A 19,640-nucleotide genomic window follows, 5' to 3' on the forward strand; every position below is an offset into this window, starting at 1 on the left:
CCGCTGGGATGATTGTTTGCAATATTCAACACATTTTTGCTGAAAAAATTCAAGCGGCTTATCAGCATGATTGGGGTGTAATGTGTTTAAGTGACACCTTAATTTATTTGGCTTCATGTTGTCCACTGCTAACATTTTTAGACACAATACACATACCGGTCTTTCCTTGTCTCCCACTGTAGTCACAGTGAAGCCAAGCGCTACATACGCTTTGTCATATATCCTCATCTTTCAGGAGACTTAATGTTTGTCTCATCATCTCCGTCTCTCTCCTCCTTTCTTTTCATCCCTGTGAAATATTTTTCCATGGTGTCTCTTAAGGGTTTGTTATCTGCACTTCATATCTCCTGCTCTGTGCTGTGTGCTATTGTTCAGTGCAACCCCCCCTCCCTGTAGCAAAAAAACCCCATGTTCCCCAGGGTCACATGCCCCCCTGGCATTGCTCCGTGCCCCCCCCCCCGGCCAGGAGAGAAGCACTGTGTTAAAGTAACACATAGCAACAGAGGAAATACTACTCGCATAACAAGTTGAAAGAAAATAGTAATGAATTAGGTGTATAACATCTCTAAAGTAAAAAGTGGTTTGATGGGCTCCCACAAAGAAAAGGCGATTGAATGTATTTTCCAAAGCACCAGAAGGGAAGACAAGAAGTAATGGAGAGTAGAATAAAGTAGAACAGAACAGAACAAACTGGAAAGGACCTTGGAAGTCTTCTAGTCTAGCCTCCTACTTAGCAGGAGAACCTGTACCATTTCATATAAGTGACTGTCTAGTCTCTTCTTAAAAACCTCCAGTTTGTAAACTGGGAGGCACACATGGTTTCGGAAGGCAAGCTGTTCCAGTGGTTAATTGTCCTCACTGTTAGAAGTTTCTGCTAGAACCTAGAATTAAGGAGACATTTCCTAACAGCGAGAACAATTAACCAGTGGAACGGGTTGTCTTCAGAAGTTGTGAGTGCTCCACTACTGGAAGCTTTAAAGAAAAGAATGGAAAGCCATTTGTCTGAACTGATATAGGTTCTCCTATTTGAGTGGACAATTAGACTAGAAGATCTCAAAGAGTTTAAGACAAAGTTGCAATCTGAGGAAGAAAAAGCTAGCAGCTACCTTGATAACCCATGTTCCTGGTTTATGTTTTACTTGGAATTGGATGGCACTAAAACAATAAAACAATATTTCAATATGGCTAAAGGCATAAAATCATTTGTGCATTCTAATGGAACTGTAAGTGCCCAGAACTGTATCTGGAACACTTTAGCCTTGACGGCAATGTATTATTCTCTCTTGTTGATGGATTAGTGTCTTCCATCTTTCTCCTTCTGTATTTTCTAGCTAGCGTGAGATTTGTGAAGATAACAATGTACAGATATTCCCGAAACTGAGAATTTTAGTGTCACTTATATCTAAAAAATGATATATTTATTTAAGAATATTTAAAATTTTGAAATGAAAATGGTGTTATCCAAAACTTCATGATTTTCTATCAAATATGAGATATTAATCACAAAGTTAACTAGAAGGGTAGAAAATTATAAAATTCAAACATGGGTGAATATGAGGTCATTTATAATTATAGACCCCAGAAGATTTTTTTTTTTAGCCTTAATAGGGTGGTGTTTTAATAAAAAAAGGAAAACACTAAGAAATATTGTGTAGCCAATATTGAAATAAACTTGGATAAAGTGTAAAATAAGGTAAAATATGCAAATAATTACTGTAAGCTTCTCTTTTAACTAGAACAAAAGTAGACACAGGAGGAGATCCTTTGAATGGAGAAGAACCTCACAACATGTTCTTGGGAGGTTTAGAAAAATCATAGGATGTGGATACTTAAAGATAGGGATTTTTGGCTCCAGCCTCCAATAAACAAGATGGAAGTACATGGAGGAGCCATTTTGTTAATTCCCTATCCACAGCCCTAAGTCATGAATTTGCTCATACTTTTATTTTAAACACACCATGTTAGTAGTTATCACAACTTTTCTCTCAGCTCATCTTGGCTATGAGGCCAAGAGGCTTCTGATTCTTGCTTCTTGTCCTTTGCTTCGTCTATTTCAAGAAAATAATGAGAAAAGTGTTGTTAAGAGGAACCACCTATATCCAAGGTTTCCTGGCCTGGGACCAAGTTGACTCAAAGCTTGTTGTGTTTGCAAGTGCTTCCCCTGAGGCTGACACCAGTGCAGAGGGGAAAGAGAGGAGACGGAAGAGATGAGTTTCAGGGTTGTGGGTTTTTTTTAAACCAACTGACGATGGGGTTTTGGATTTCACAAAGAAGACGTAGAACATACTTTGCCGTTTCCCATCATAGCAGTTTCCTTCTAGCAAACACATTTGGATCTCAGAACGGGTTTTTCAAGTTGAAGCCCCTTTGGGTCAAGCCATAGTAGTTTTAATGGCCTGGGAAAATCCGGTTTATTTATTTATTTACTTCTTCAATTTCTATGCTGCCCAACTCCCTAGGGCTCTGGGTGGCTCACAGCAAAACATAAAGCATCAAAAATAGTACTAAAGCTCTAAAAACAGTTTAAAGAACAATTTATAATACAAACAGTTAAACCCTTGCATACCATTCATGATAGGATCTTGCCAGTTACCACCATAAGATCAACGGCCCCAGGCCTGTTGGAAAAGCCAGGTCTTTACCGCTTTCCAGAAGGCCAACAGGGTGGGCGGTAGTTTGGATCTCAGGAGGTAACTGGTTCCAGAGAGCCGGGGTAGCCACAGAGTAGGCCCTTCCCAGTGGACCCACCAGCCAATACTGTTTAGTTGATGGGACCTGGAGAAGACGAACTCTGTGGGTCCTTACCGGTCACTGGGATCTCTGTGATAGAAGGCGGTCTTGAAATAATCTGTCCCTAAGACATGTAGGGCTTTAAAGGTAATGACCAGTGATGGGCTAACAAAATCTTTACTACCATACTGTGGGCGTGGCTTATGCATTTTGTTTCAACATCTTTCAGTGCAAATTGGGCGCTCTGGGGTGCACCTCCAAATTTTGCCACCGGAACTGCGTTCCTGACTGTTCCCGTAGGAGCCCATCACTGGTAATGACCAACACTTGAGTTGCATCTGAAGACCAATCAGGACCCAGTGCAGTTTGCGGAGGATTGGTATAATGTGGGTGTGCCTAGGCGCACCCACAACAACTCGCACAGCTGCATTCTGGACCAACTGTAGTCCCCGAACATTCTTCATAGAAACATAGAAGACTGACGGTAGAAAAAGACTTCATGATTCATCTAGTCTGCCCTTATAGTATTTTTTGTATTTCATTTTAGGATGGATATATGTTTATCCCAGGCATGTTTAAATTCAGTTACTATGGATTTACCAACCATGTCTGCTGGAAGTTTGTTCCAAGGATCTACTACTCTTTCAGTAAAATAATATTTTCTCATGTTGCTTTTTATCTTTCCCCCAACTAACCTCAGATTGAGTCTCCTTGTTCTTGTGTTCCCTTTCCTATTAAAAACACTTCTCTCCTGAACCTTATTTAACCCTTTGACATATTTAAATGTTTCGATCATGTCCCCCCCCTTTCCCTTCTGTCCTCCAGACTATACAGATTGAGTTCATTGAGTTCATTCAGGGGTAGCCCCATGTAGAGCGTGCAATAATCTAACTGTGAGGTGACAAGGGCATGGCTGACTGTGAGAAGAGCCTCCTGATCCAAGTAGGATTGCAATTGGTGCACTAGGCGAACTGTGCAAAGGTCCCCCTAACGTCCCGTTTGTAAAAAATTGGGTCTTTTAAAAAATGTTGTGCGACGCAGGATAAATTGTTCAAAAGCAGAATTGTTCTGCTAAAAGTGGGACGTCTGGTCACCTTACACCTAGCTATAGCTGTCAAATGTTGGTCTAATCTTAGCTGTGAGTCTAGGAGGATACCTAGATTGCGAAACCATACTGAGGGGAGGGCAATTTTCCCCCTCCCCCAGAACCAGGGATGGACAGGTCGACATAGTCTTTCAGGGGGAATACCCACACCCGCTTGGTCTTGTCAGGGTTAAGTCTGAGCTTGTTAACTCTTACCCAGACCCTCACAGCCTCCAGGCACCAGCACATCCTATCCACTGCTTCACTGAACTGAAGCGGGTGGAGATATATAACTGGGTGTCATCAGCCTATTGCTGATACCTCACCCTGGGTTGTCGGATGATCTCTTTTTAATGCCTGATTTGTTTTCATGCCTGATAGGCATTGAGTTAAAAGCAGATGATTACTGGCCTGGCCAGAATTTCCATTCACCTGGCCAACTGCTGGAAAGGGAAAAATTTAAAATCCTAGAAATGGCATTGTCAGTTATCTTATTTTCTGTAATATGGAATCAGTTGCAAAATAAGGAGAAGAGAAAGAAGGGTTTTGGGAAAAGGCACTCCATACATGGACAACATTTTTGACAGTTTTCCATTGGGAAAAAGAGCTTTCCTTTTGACAGAAGGAATGTGTATTTCGTGAATGTTTGGGACTTCAAGCACTTTATTGTGAAGTGGTGTAGGACTTTTGTTTTTGACACAGAGCAGGTGTAATACTGCAGGTGTAATTGGGGCCCTCAAAATAGTAGTAAAATACTTGACAGCAGAGACTCACTATCATTCTGTGATGTTAAGAATAGATCCTTAGTAGTAGTACCAGTATTATGAGACATCTCCATTCCATTTATGAAATTCCTGTCACTCAAACAGAGGAAATGAATACAAAGGATTGCTAGATTTCAACTCTTACAGTTTTAATATCCCTTGTAAAGGGATTAAATCTCGGGATATAAGGCAAGTGTCGAAGTTACACTTCTGAACTTTGGATCAGCTTGGTTATGTTCTTGGTGAGATCTGCAATTTTGTAATGGTCTTATCACCAGACCCCTGAAGCCCCCTGGTTTCAAGGCTTTCCTTCCCTGAACTTACTGGATATATCACAAAACAAATGAGCAACAATCTCCAAGCATCTTGTCTTCTCCTCTTATGAGGTGCAAATCAGTGGTAGGCTTCAAAAATTTTAGCAAGGTGTTCTCTGCCCCATTTACTGGGTGAGTGTGACCATGGTGGACGTGGTCTAGTCCACCTCCTGAACCATGGGGGGGGGGGGCATAATTGCCCTCCCTGGGCTTCGGAGGCTTTCCTTGACAAAAACAGCCTACCTAGGCTCCAGTGGCCCCCTGGAGGCCCATTTCCAGCCTCACCAAACTTCCGGTAGGCCCAATTTTCACCCCACCCCAAGCCTCCACACATGCCCTGCACTTACCTACATCCAAAATGGGCCGTGTGGGGACTCCTGGGAGGGGAGGAGTGGGCAGGGCCAGCCAGGAGTGGAATTTGGGGGTTCTCCAAACTGCACAGAATCTTAACTGGAGGTTAAGCACAAACCCTTGCGAATCCCCAGCAGCCCTCCCCTGGTGCAAATGATAACCAAGAGGAAGGAGAAGGAGGAAGAAAATAGATAAAGAATCCCTGAGGGTTCCTTAAAGTCCCTTTAACACCCACCCACCCCCAAAAATAACCCCGAGCTCTGAATGCTAGCTTTCCTATTGACAAATATTTTCTGAACCTTGATAAAAGGAATGGGTTCTGTTCCAAGTAATGCTTTTCTATGCCAGCCAGCACTTGAGTGAGCAGTTGAATGACAGATTGTGACAATTTTGGTGTGCTGTTGAAAAGCTCTCCACTGTGACAGCAGGTCAAGAACTAAAGACAAATACATGGATTTTCATCTGCAAGTCCCTGCCTTCAGACTAAAGGAAGGTTTTATCTTCTGAGAATTACTATCATCTCTGCTGGCAAGCTTTATATATTTAATTTGATTTCTGACTTTGACTGTATTAATATTGCACACACACACCAAACCCACACTCACAGCTGTTGAAGAAGCAGAAAAGGCAGAACAGGAACTCCACAAATTATTAGATTAGCAAAGCAACTATCTTCTCTCCTTTCCAGACCAGGGATTCTGCATTCCCGTCCAGGAGATGGTTGCTGTGAAGCTTGGAACAGCCAGCAACAGAAAGGAGACTTTGGACTCTACTAAGGGATGAAAACTCTTTCACAGGTGAGTAAGATGGATCCAGGTTTAGAGCATCTAGGTAAATGAATATTATTATGCATAGAGAGAGTCACAGAAATCAAATAAAAATGAAATCTAGGGTAGGTGGGCTATAACTTTGGTTGCATGCTGGGAGTGATTGATACATCTTTCAGGGCAGTCAATTTTTGTTCAGAGCAATTCTTTGGGGTCATGTTGTTACTTATTACTTTGATTGACTGCAGGGGAAGAGCGGAGAGACAACAAAGTGTGTTTATGCTGTGGAGGCCAGATCCAAAGTTGCACTTCTCTAGTGTAGACACTCTAAGCCAGTGTTTCCCAACCTTGGCAACTCAACTTGAAGATATTTGGACTTCAACTCCCAAAAGGAAATTCTGGGAGTTGAAGTCCAGATATCTTCAACTTGCCACGGTGGGAAAAACTGCTCTAAGCTAGGTTTATAGGCTTTGCAATGAAAAAAGTCAAGGACAAGCCTGAATTAAGATTTTTTTTCACTATCTATTTCTCAACCTTGGATGTTGAAGCCACAGTGTGTTATGGAAATTCAGTTATTTTTAGTGCGTTGTATGAAGCAGGTCATCATATTGAGCTACAATGCAGCTTCTCTCTGGGGACACAGTATATTATATGAACACAGTAATTATGACTGGTTAATGTGATCTTAAGAGTTACATGAACTCAGCTAATAGAGTCATCATCATTTTTCTCTGAAGCGTAACCAGGAAACTCAAGAATTAAGAAATTAGAATTAGATCCAGTGTAACCCAAAGTTTGCTGGGTGAGTTTGGACTGTTTGCAGCCCAATTTGAATATGCTCTATAGCACTGTTTACCCAACCTTGGCAACTTGAAGATATCTGGACTTCAACTCCCAGAATTCCCCAGCCAGCGAATGCTGGCTGGGGAGTTCTGGGAGTTGAAGTCCAAATATCTTCAAGTTGCCAAGGTTGGGGTAAACACTGCTCTATAGAGCCGAGGTGGCACAGCAGGTAGAATGCAGTACTGCAGGCCACTAAAGCTGACTGTAGATCTGTAGGTCAGTGGTTCAAATCTCATCACCGGCTCAAGGTTGACTCAGCCTTCCATCCTTCTGAGGTGGGTAAAAATGAGGACCCCGGATTGTGGGGGCAATAGGCTGGCTCTGTTAAAAAGTGCTATTGCTAACATGTTGTAAGTGGCCCTGAATAAATAAATAAATATGCTGGTCTATGATCGTAATAAAGTTTTGACTTGATTTGATGAGTGCTTTGTATGCCACTTTGAGTTCCTGGTGAAAAAGCGGGATATAAATCTGAGAACTCAACAATAATACAGCTTTTCAAGACAATTTTCATGCATGTATAAATAAAGGTGCCTAATTTCACATGCAAAATATATTCTGACTTCATGAGAAATCACTTAATCTGCTCATAAATCTTCTAACAACCTCTCTAATGTTCCATTCCCCGCCTTTTCTTCCTTTTTAGTTTTTTTTATACAGCGGGATAAAGGAGAGTATTGGAATCTCGGGGTGCTGGAGCTCACTGCCCCGCCCACATCTCAGCTAGCCATGCGTTGGGTCAACGCCCTTCAGGCCTGGATTCACCGCCATGGTCAGTTCCTAGCCCAGCTGAATATTTCCTGGCTTTCTTAAATGGAATCAACTCCCCCCACCCCAGAGATCAGGACTGCCCCCGCCCTCCTCGCCTTTCGCAAACTCCTTAAAACCCACCTCTGCGATCAGGCATGGGGAAATTGATTCCCCTGGGCCGTTCCGTTTTATGTATGGTTTGTCTGGGATGTATGACTGTTTTTATATTAAGGGTTTTAAACTGTTTTTAATTATTAGATTTGTACTGTATATTCTTGTTGTGAGCCACTCCGAGTCTTTGGAGCAGGGCGGCATACAAATCTAATAAATAATAATAATAATAATAATAATAATAATAATAATAATAATAAAATGTGGCTGCCATGCAAAGACAGGCCACATATATGTGGGTAGGATATGGCTTCTAAGAAGGGAACCAGGGCACCTTTCTTAATTGCAAGTAGGGCAATGTCAGCCCGGAAGAGTAGATTAGATCAAGAAATGAAATGAACTGCTCTTAGTCAGTAGTAAGGGAAAGGTACTTTGTTACAGTGCGTGCTCAAAGGCCTTCTGCATTTTTTTCTTTTATTTTAAATGTCATGGAAAATAGTTTTGAGTTGGTGTTAAATGACGTCTTACCCTACAGAAGTCGGGTCGAGCCAGCTTAAATAGGTGGATGGGAGACTTCCACAAATAACCAGGTTTGAAGACTAGATTCTGAAAGAAAGCATAGCAAGTCACGTCCGCATGTTGCCGAGAAAACTCAGCAATTTGAACAAGGCTTTTTGGCCCAACCTTTCACCTCTGACATGAAATGCCTTGTTCTGCAGCAGAGTTTTTGTGAATGCAAACTGTGAGAGAACAAAGAGTCCCGTTAACTAAACAATGTCGCTTGGCGGGGCCCAGGGGAAGAGCCTTCTCTGTGGTGGCCCCGACCCTCTGGAACCAACTCCCCCCAGAGATTAGAATTGCTCCCACCCTCCTTGCCTTTCGTAAGCTTCTTAAAACCCACCTCTGCCGCCAGGCATGGGGGAATTGAGATACTCTTTCCCCCTAGGCCTTTACAATTTTATGCATGGTATGTCTGTATGTATGTTTGGTTTTTCAATAGGGTTTTTTAACTGTTTATATTGGATTGTCATATGCTGTTTACTACTGTTGCTAGCCGCCCTGAGTCTACGGAGAGGGATGGCATACAAACCAATCCAATCCAATCCAATCAAATCAAGAGAGACTTCTTTCTTCATGCACTTTTGAGGTGTTGATTGACTACTGAGAGAATCCAAATGCTGGACTCAATGGTACTTTGAACTCATTCTACAGCCATCTAACATTTTCCTTCCTTCTGCTCCAGGTGTTACACGGCCCAAGAGTCTCCTTGTCTTCATCAATCCAGTGGGGGGACGTAAGCGAGCAATGGAGATCTATCAGAGCCAAGTGGCTCCACTCTTTGTCCTGGCTGGGATCCATGCTCAAGTTGTAGGTGAGTCCCATTGTCTTCCTCCACCCCCTCCCTCTTTCCTTCTCATGATGGACTTCTTTTATCTCCAATAGCTTCCAGCTTTCCTGTTGCTCCATCCTTTGTTTGACTCTTATAATTACATTTAGCAATACAGTAGCAATAGTGCTTAGACTTGTATACCGCTCCATAGGGCTTCACAGCATTATCTAAGCAGTTTACAAATATCAGCATATTGCCCCCAACAATCCAGGTCCTCCTTTTATTGGCCTTGGAAGGATGGAAGGCTGTCAACTTTGAGCTGATCAGGATCAAACTGCTGGCAATGGGCAGAGTTAGCCTGTAATGCTGCATTCTAACTGCGCCACTAGGGCTCCTATTAAACCGTATCCTGATTTCTTCCTGTCACCATCTTTTCAGAGACCTGCCAAGCGAATGAGGCTCGTGATTACATCCTACAACAAGATCTCTCTGGCTTCGATGGGTAAATATTTTTGTCTTACTTTGCCTGCATCTTTACTGCTTTCTGAGGAAATTTCTGCCTGTAGTTCAATCTGAACTATCAATTCAGTTCAATCCTGGAATCTTCCCCAAAATGTTGCCCCCCATTTCTCCTGAATACCCTCCAGCATGGTGAGCATCAAATTGACCAAAACTATTCTTTGAAAAGCATATTACCTGCTCCAAGCAGCCGTTAAGAGTCTCACAAAACAATGCCTGCAAAGCAAATATATTTTCCAATAATTTAAATGCAAAAGAAGGGAGGAAAACAATCTATTTGCCTTTCCCCCCCAAGTTTGTCTGCCAGTCCAGCCATGGAGAAAACTAGCTAATTCCAAATATTGTAGTTCATTAATTCATTCACTGTCAGGCTTAGCCCAAGAACGAGGTAGGACAATCTAGCCAGGGTTCAGTTCCTTCTTTGTTTATACACAATAAACAGACTCTTGCCAGACTAAACCTCTCACCCTACTGGATATCCCCTTGGAGATTCTGAGATGTGGCTATCCTAGCTCGTTTTCTCTGCCTCCTGTCCTATCCAGCTCCAGGCTGTGATAGTTCTTGTTTCACTCCACTCCTTGGAATGCGCTCCATTGATTTAGATCTTGTTTCTAAATGGCTTTAAAAACAAGAATGCTTCTGGCCTTCTTTGCAAATTAATTTTTTAAAAACATTTTGAAAAATGTTACAAAAAGGTATTAAATATATGCATTTCTATTTAATTTATTTAAAAGATTTTTATGGACTTTCATCTCTTTTTTAATATGGACTTTGTATTTTATTCAAAGCAAGATTAAAATATAAAATACAGAACTCAAAAAAATCCAAAAGGACAAAAAAGGAAAAAAAAACCCTCACAAAACATAAAAATGAAACAAAAGTAGCATAAACCAAGACATTATACACATATACATATTATACCCTCTAGTTGAATTATGATTAATATACTGCAACATTGGTTCCCACCTCTTGGGAAACAAGCCCTCCATAAAAATTTAAACTTCTAAATTTATTTGCAACTTGTTGACAGATGGTTATTGTAATCTATTCTTAAAAAATTTACCATAGCATCTTATCTATCCCAAATTTCCCAAAAGTTATAAACAAATAATCCTGGGTCAAATATCCATGTTTGCTTCTTAATATCTTCTCTAATCAATTACTGTTTAATTAAATATAATTAAAATCAGTTTCCAAATAGGTCTAATTTCTGATCAAAGTGCAAGCAGAAGTAATTTCCAATTAACTGTAATAAATCCATCTGGTCTTCCTCAGACTTCACATAAGTCTGTCTGGAATCTGTCTCTTTCCTGCTTAGTCAAATCCATAACACTGAAAGAATGTGCAGACCTAAACTTCAGAACAGCAAATGAAATCCATTTTGCTAGTTCTCCAGCTGCAAAATTACCTCTTTGACCTGGAACTGGATCAAAGTCCTTTTGTGGACATTCATCCACATCCAGAGATAAAGCTTCAGATCTTAACATTCTTTTAACACACACTGAAGTTTGATCAAATTTTTGAGAGATGAACTCATGTAGCAGCTGCACATCTTCCCATTTTCCTTTCATAGATTTCAGAGCCATTTTAATCTGTGAAATTTAGCCAGGAAATAAAGAACAACAACCAGCGTATGTGTGCCTCTATATTTCAATCCAAGATTATAAGAAAAATTCAATGGAAATAAACTCCAGGTGTTTTTCAAATTCAAAAAATACAGAATCCAGCAGTAGGAGTCTGTAAACGCTTCATGCACCCACTCCCAAACATTACCTTGCTTTCCATACTTGACTGTGATTTAGCTTTTTTGCCAAAAACCAATGTTTATTTCTAGCAAAAACCACTCCTTCACAAACAATTGGTTGTATTAACAACTGTAGTACTTGCTTAACGGCCACAGAAGAGGTTGTAAAATTGGGTCCAATCATGTAGTGATCTACTTTATGACCATCATGACTTATCAACCTGCCTTCCATTGAGGACCTGTATACTGCATCAGTCAAACTTTGAGAGCTTTGAAAATATTTACGGACCCCTCACATCCTGGACACAAACTGCTTCAACTCCTACCCTCAAAACGACACTATAGAATACTGCAAACCAGAACAAACCCAAGAACAGTTTTCCCCCCCGTACACCATCACTCTGCTAAACAAATAATTCCCTCAATACTGTCAAACTATGTACTAAGTCTGCACTACTATTAATCTTCTCATTGCTCCCGTCATCGATCTCCTCCCACAAATTTCTTCTATTTCTTTCTTCTATTCCTATATCTCTTCTTCTATTCTTTCATTGATATGTTCTATTACTATATCTTCTTTTCTATTCTTTCATAGATATATTTTACTATGCGTATCTCCTCTATAACCTTCATCATGTATTTTTACTATGTGTGTGTGTATATATATATATATATATATATATATATGTATATGTATATGTATATATATATATATATATATATATGTATGTATGTATACTGTATACCCACTAAAACTCTCATTGTGTATTGGACAAAATAAATAAACAAATAAATAAAATAAACAAATGACTATATGACTGTATATTTATTGCTTGTATCCTTACAATTTATATGGATTGGTTCCTAATATGATTTGACTGTTTATTTGTACCTGGACTATCATTAAGTGTGTATCTTAATGAGTTCTTGATGAGTGTATTTTTTCTTTTATGTATACTGAGAGTCTATGCACCAAAGACAAATTTGTTGTGTGTCCAATAACATTTGGCCAATAAAATTCTGTTCTATTCTATTCTGTTCTATTCTATTCTATTCTATTCTATTCTACAAGCCTAATTACCAGGCTTAATTACAGTTGGAAGTTGGGGACTACCTATAACTTAGCTTATTATCTCCATCCCATTCCAGGCTGGTAAGCGTGGGAGGTGATGGTACATTCAATGAAGTGATGCATGCCTTAATCAACCGAACCCAACAGAAGGCAGGGAACCTCAGTGAGAGCTTTGATGCGGAGCTTCTGCCCCCAAGACTTCGCATTGGCATCATTCCTGCAGGTAAGGACAGTAGCTTTCTTGAGGCTTTCCTTAAGAGTTGGGAAATAATGACTAAAACTCTAGCTTAAGAGTCTGGGAGGAAGTAGACAGATTCTGAGCTATTTTCCAGCAAGTTGGGTGACAGGATGTCTTCTGTTTCTACTCCAGGTTCTACAGATTGTGTCTGCTTTGCAACCGTGGGAATCAATGACCCCATCACCTCTGCTCTGCACATCATTATAGGTGCTTAGCCAGCGAACTCTATCCATCTGTGGCTTTTGAGAGTATGGTCCTTAAAACTGCCCTCAGTAGGGAATTTTGGAAAGCCAGCTTTGGAAGTAAAGCATCTGTAGGGCGAGCTTGAAAATGGTCTCTGATCATACCCTTAATAATTAAAAAAAAACCTCAAATGCCTGCTTAGGTCACTTCAGAGTGGGGCTAGCTATTTCACATTTTGTTTTGAGAACATAAATATTATTATTATTATTATTATTATTATTATTATTATTATTTATTAGATTTGTATGCCGCCCCTCTCCGTAGACTCGGGGCGACTCACAACAGTGATAAAAACAATACATAATGACAAATCTAATAATTAGAATCTAAAATAGCAATTATACATATAAAAAATCTAAAAGAGAAACCTCAGTAAATAAAAGCATACATACTGTCATGTTGTGCACAGAAACTACATAGGCAAGGGGAAAGTGTCTCAGTTCCCCCAAGCTTGACGACAGAGATAGGTTTTGAGGAGTTTATGAAAGGCAAGGAGGGTGGGGGCAGTCCTAATCTCCGGGGGGGGGGGGAGCTGATTCCAGAGGGTCGGAAAAGACTGAGAGCCTGTAGATACCCAGCCCCATACCTAAAATGGAATGAGAAAGCAGGGGTGTTTTCCTTCTGATCTATTTTCCTTTCTTTCCTTCCCAGGGGACAGCCAGCCTCTGGATGTCTGCAGCGTTTGGCATGATGGGATGCTTTTACGTTACTCTGTCTCCCTGACTGGTTACGGTTTCTACGGTGATGTAGTGAGCATCAGTGAGAAGCACCGTTGGATGGGGCCAGCACGCTACACCTATGCAGGTATTGTTCGGCAGAAGAAGAAACCAGCTGGATAAAGGGAGTTGGGAGGGGAAGGAAAACGCAGACTCATAAAAATGAAATTCTTCTTGATGGGCTTGAAATAAATACAGGCTCGCGGGGCCTAGTAAGAAACTACTCCTCTGTACCCAGTCAGTTTTAAATTCCAATTCTGAGGAATGTCTGAAGTGTGGTCTCTTCAGCCTTGAAAGACAGCGTTTAAGGGGTGACTTGATTGAAGTGTATAAAATCGAAGTGTATAAAATCATGCATGGGATAGAAAAGATGGATAGAGAAAAAATATTTTCTCTATCACACAATACTAGGACAAGGGGGCACGCCCTAAAGCTCATAGGTAAGAAAGTGAGGACAAATCAAGGGAAATATTTCTTCACCCAGAGGGTCGTTGCTATAGTTTCAAGGCAGGATTAGACAGATTCATGGATGCCAAGGTTATTGAGGCAGGCAGGATTCCCTTGAGTACCCATGGACAGTTGGTGGGCCACTGTGTGACACAGAATGCTGGACTCGATGGGCTTTGACCTGATTGAGCATGGCTCTTCTTATGTTCTTATGTGTTTTTTAAATACACACATGATGCTATTTGAGCAGTGGTGTTTCAAGAAAAAACATGGTCATTTATTTTTATTTATCGACTCTATATCTCACTGTCAAATATGATATAACTTTAGTTCCCCTCTTCTCAGTCTTTTTGAAAAAACACAAAAACCATTTATCGCAGTAACATTTTCTTCCAAAACTGTTCACACACTATATACTCAAATTATCTTCTTTTCTGTATCCTTCACTATTCAATACCTACTGACTTAAAACGTGCCCATGATACACAGAATGAAAGAAAAGCTATTAAAAACCAAAGAACTTAAACCTTCTGTGAATTTTCCTCTGAGTAGTGGTGGTGTGTGCTTGTGTATATGTGTGAACACACCCAGCCCAAACCCTCCCTTCGGTTATTTCCTCCTTCAGGAGCCAAAGCAGTGCTAAGCAACCGCAGCTATGAAGGCACTGTGGAATTCCAGTTAGCAGAGTCAGAGGGCACCAATCCACGGGATCAATCACGCTGCCGGTCAGGGTACGTTAATGGGAAATGGCCACAATGGGATTTACAACCACGGGCCAAATCCAGAAACACAAGGGGTGGAGCGATCTCCAATTCTTCTAATATTTCTGGACTATAAACCCCATGATTCCCAGCTGGCTAGGAATCATGAAAACCAATAGGGCTAAGTGGGTAAGAATACATTATCAAACTATAATACCAGCTCTCCTTTTCAGCTGCATGGTCTGTTCTGAGTCTAGCAAAAACCTTCTGAGTGGAAGCAAGGAAGAACATTTTTCAGAATTCATAAAACAGGCAGGTAAAAGCACCAAAACACTTCTTTTTTCATCACAAAGGATTGACAATGAAAATTAATCTTGCTGTAAATTAATCTTGAAAATTAATAACTTGAAATTTTATTTGCTGTAATCCTTGTAACAAAAAACCTATAAGGCAGTTTCTCACATGCACGATCTAATCTAGATCAGTCACCGGGAACAGACATTTAGTCTTCCAAGAAGTTCCCTGAGGATGGGCTCCCTCGCGAGTCTGAAAGCTCGGAAGACTAAACCTCTGGTTCTGCTGACTGACACAGATTGGGTCCTGCAACATTATCCTGGGACACGTATATTTGCCTTCAATCATGAGTGTTTTGTCATCCATAGCAACTTTTAAGGTGACTAGACTTCAACTCCCAGAATTCCCCAGCCAGGATGCTGGGAGTTGAGTTGAGTTGAGTTGAGTTGAGTTTAATTTAATTTAATTTAATTTAATTTAATTTAATTTAATTTAATTTAATTTAATTCAATTCTATGCCGCACAATCCCGTAGGACTCAACAATAAAAACAATAAAAAAATAAAAAAAGAAGTCAACAACAATAAATAAAACCCCAGGACCCTAACAAACCCAGTTATAACCCTTCCAAAAACCCAATCTAACAAACTTCCATGCCAACAAACATAATTCAGGCACGTCTGGTGTTAAAATTCATGCCCCCCCCCCTGCCCTGTCGACAAAGCCATGTTTTAACAGCTTTTTAAAAAGCCAGTAAAGTGGGAGCAGTGTGAACATCGGGGGGGGGGGGGGGGGCTGGTTCCATAGAGCCGGGGCAGCAACAGAAAAAGCCCTTCCCCATGGTCCCACCAACCTACATTGTTTAGTCGAGGGGACCTGGAGGAGGCCGATTCTGTGCGATCTAATAGGCCTCTGGGTGGTACGTGGCAGGAGACGGTCCCGTAAATGAAGTCCACTTATCTTAAGGTTGCTGAGGTTGAGAAATACTGCTATATGTTAAGAAGGCATTTGTGGTTCACCCCCATCACCCCCTCCATACTAGGACTGGCCTGGGGTCAAGAGTGTGGATCTCACTCTGGGTCACTGGTTAAACTTCATAGTATTCCAATATAATCTTAGTCCATTTGGCTGCATCAGTCCTCTGTGGTGCACAGGCAATGATTAGGCCTCAAACCTGACAAGCCATGTTGAGGGATGTGTGAGGGATGCAAAATCTACATATAATCCAGCTGCTATCATGTTTTTCCCCAAAATAAGACCCTGTCTTATATTTTTTTGACCCTTGAAATATGGCCTTGGCCTTATTATCGGGGAGCGGGGCTGTCTTATTATTTTCAGGATGCAGGAGGCAGGCCAGGCCGGAGTCTGGCAGCTCTGTGGTGTCTCTTGGCCGGTCTGTTTAGGGAAACACCTTGCACAGTACAGAAAGTCTTCTCACTTCAAGAAGTTGTTAATTGCTCGCCCTCGCAAGAAGAGTTTCTGTACTGTGCAAGGTCTTTCCCTAAACAGACCGGCCAAGAGACATCATGGAGCTGTCAGACTCCAGTAAGATGGGCGTCTCTTGGTGGGGTGCAGTTTGGGGATGGCAGGTCAGGCGGGGGATGGGGCACACGGGAGACACGGGTCTTACTGGAGTCTGGGAGCTCCATGGTGTCTCTCGGCCGGTCTGTTTATTATAATATTATTATTATTATTATTATTATTATTATTATTATTATTATTATTATTATTATTGTTGTTGTTGTTGTTATTGTTATTATTATTATTATTATTAATTATTATTATTATTATTATTATTATTATTATTATTATTATGCATCACGATGATCCACAAAAAAAGTATGGATCATCGACATTGCAATCCCAGGGGACAGCAGAATTGAGGAGAAGCAGCTAGAGAAATTAGTGAAATACAAAGATCTAAAAATCGAGCAACGACTCTGGCATAAGCCAGTGAAAGTGGTTCCAGTGGTACTTGGCCCGCTGGGCGCAGTACCAAAGGATCTCAGCGGACATTTGAAAACCATTGGAATTGACAAAATCTCCACCTGTCAATTGCAAAAGGCCGCTTTACTGGGATCGGCAAACATAATTCGCCGTTACATCACGCAGTCCTAGGTGCTTGGGAAGCGCCCAACTGGTGATGAAATACGAAATCCAGCATAGTGATCTCGTTTGCTGTGTTGTATTGACATAATAATAATAATAATAATAATAATAATAATAATAATAATAATAACAACAACAACAACAACAACAATAACAACAATAATAACAACAATAATAATAACAACAACAATATTATTATTATTAATTATTATTATTATTATTGTTGTTGTTGTTATTGTTATTATTATTATTATTATTATTATTATTATTATTATTATTATTACTACTACTTAGACTTGTATGCCGCCCCTCTCCGAAGACTCGTAGCGGAGTTCAGGTCAGTTTAGCTCCAGTTCCAGCTCCAGCTGCCACCATAGAGCGGGAAGTTCAGTTGCAGAGCGGCCACTGTCCTGGCTGGGGTTTGGAAGCCACAGAGTGGGAATTTGAGGAAGGGAAAGAAAGAAAGATTCCTGTTGCTTCTGCTTTTGGCTGCACGCAAGGAAAGCAGCAGAAGTCTTTCTTTCTCTCCTCACAATTCTGGTTCTGTGGCTTCCAAACCCCAGCCAGGGCAATGGCTGCTTAGCGAGTGCGCTTCCCACTCTATGGTGACGGTCACTGGAGGCCCTCCCTTCTCCCCGGCTCTTCTCTGTTCCAATCTCCCCGTGGTCCCCCCCCCATCTGAGTGCTGACTAACTGGCATGCCTGTAGTCAGGCCCAGGAAGTCACCGGAAGTGATGGTGGCTGAGCCTTGCCTCCACTCTCTTCCTCACACAGGCCCCCTTTACTCTTCCCAGGCGCCCAACAGTGAGAAACCTGGCAGCCATGCGGAGGGCAGCCCCGCCAGATGTAGCCCAGCCGGCCCAGCCATGGCCCATGCTCCCTGCCCGGAGCTGGATTTGACCAGCAGGGGGGCGGGCAGAGCTTCCATGGGCAGCAGTGGCAAGGGCAGCAGCAACACCCGAAGTGCCTCAGCCAATCCTGCTGAGCAGAAGCAGCCGGCGAGCAAACCCTTCAACCAAGGAAGGGAAGGGCTGCCTCCTATGCTGGCCACGGCCATGACTTCACTAGGGCTTATTTTGGGGAGAGGGTATATATTTATGCCCACCCCAAAAATCAGGCTTGGCCTTATTTTCAGGACATGTCATATTTTGGGGAAAACACAGTACTTGTCAAAGAATCTGCTTTTACTAGCTTTTTTTTTAAAAAAAAAGCAAGCTTTGCACACTGACAGGTCAGATTGTGTTTCCAGCTCATGTCTTGCTAGGTTTGACCAAGTAATCTGATTTAGGAAGTAGCCTCCCTTGTCTGAAACTGGTCGAAAGGGAAAAAAAAAGACTAAAAATATTTCTAATTTCATTTTGCTGCCAGCTTGCTGGGTGATCTTAAGCAAGCTCCAGTCTTCTAAATTTAGGATTCTCATATATAACAAGGAACAATACTAATGCTAGTAATAGTAACTGTTTTATAACCTTATAATGCTTACATGGCTAACAGATTCGGAGGGCTTGAAGTGATAAAGAGAAATCCTGTTAGTGCATTTGGAAAGGTTATTACGGGGCATTTATGTCTGCTGTCGATTGACCACTCACAGTCTTTCTTGTGCTTCAGTGACTGCTTGCTTCCTCAAGGGCTCTCCTGGAAAAGCAAACTAAAGAGAACAGGCCTGGCAGGCGGTTTCTCTTTTCAATGCCTCTATTTTGCAAACAGCAGCAAACACAAACACAACCGGTCCGAGCTGCTTTGCTTTCTTTCTTAGGGGTGGAATAGAAGAGGGAGCATCTGAAGAACCGTAGTTTCTGCAGAAATAAAATACCAGGCATATATCTACTGCCTGTGCTTTTGGCAATCTCAGACTGGAACTTCTGGGTCTAATCAGCATAATTTCAGAAAACGAGGAGGGCTTGTCCCCAGAAAAAGGCTTGTAGTAGTCAAAAAGTAGCAACAAAGAGGTGTTATCTCATAATAATAATAATAATAATAATAATAATAATAATAATAATAATAATAACCAATCTTATTTGGATCCCTGAGTAGCTAAGGAGTTTCCTGGATGAAGATTGCTCAAGATAAACCTGTTTCTCCCCTCCAGGTAGTGAATGGCAGCGGGTTCATGGTAGCTTCCTGGCAGTCAACCTCACCTGCATGAGCAGTGCCTGCCCTAAGAGCCCCAAGGGCCTCTCACCCTGTGCCCACCTGGCCGATGGAACTGCCGACCTTATCTTGGTGCACAAATGCTCTGTCTTCTCCTTCCTGCAGCATTTGAACCGGCACACCAACTGCTCCGACCAGGTATGGGTGACCTGCTGCTTTCCCACAGACTTGTGTATGTATGTGAGTGTGTGTGTGAGAGAGAATCTTAAGTCTTCATGGTTATGGTTCTACATGTGTCCATGCAAAAAGTTACCGTATTTTTCGCTCTATAAGACGCACCTGCTGATAAGACGCACCTAGATTTTAGAGGAGGAAAATAGAAAAAACATATTTTGAGCCAAAAAGTGGGCTAAAATATTTATT

At 41.4% G+C, this 19,640-nt stretch overlaps 1 protein-coding gene across 1 annotated transcript in view; it reads left to right on the forward strand.

The window, feature by feature from the left end:
• LOC139161821 (ceramide kinase-like) overlaps positions 1 to 19,640 on the forward strand; it is a 36,370-nt gene that overhangs the window by 6,727 nt on the left and 10,003 nt on the right. The window contains 11 exon segments of the mRNA XM_070741443.1: positions 5,932 to 6,017; positions 6,019 to 6,040; positions 7,500 to 7,625; positions 8,958 to 9,086; positions 9,483 to 9,546; positions 12,457 to 12,602; positions 12,750 to 12,824; positions 13,512 to 13,664; positions 14,649 to 14,754; positions 14,958 to 15,040; positions 19,216 to 19,415. Of these exon segments, the coding sequence (XP_070597544.1) occupies positions 5,932 to 6,017; positions 6,019 to 6,040; positions 7,500 to 7,625; positions 8,958 to 9,086; positions 9,483 to 9,546; positions 12,457 to 12,602; positions 12,750 to 12,824; positions 13,512 to 13,664; positions 14,649 to 14,754; positions 14,958 to 15,040; positions 19,216 to 19,415 (1,190 nt within the window).

The sequence above is a fragment of the Erythrolamprus reginae genome, chromosome 2 (genome assembly GCF_031021105.1).
Source record: "Erythrolamprus reginae isolate rEryReg1 chromosome 2, rEryReg1.hap1, whole genome shotgun sequence".
Lineage (NCBI taxonomy): Eukaryota > Metazoa > Chordata > Lepidosauria > Squamata > Dipsadidae > Erythrolamprus > Erythrolamprus reginae.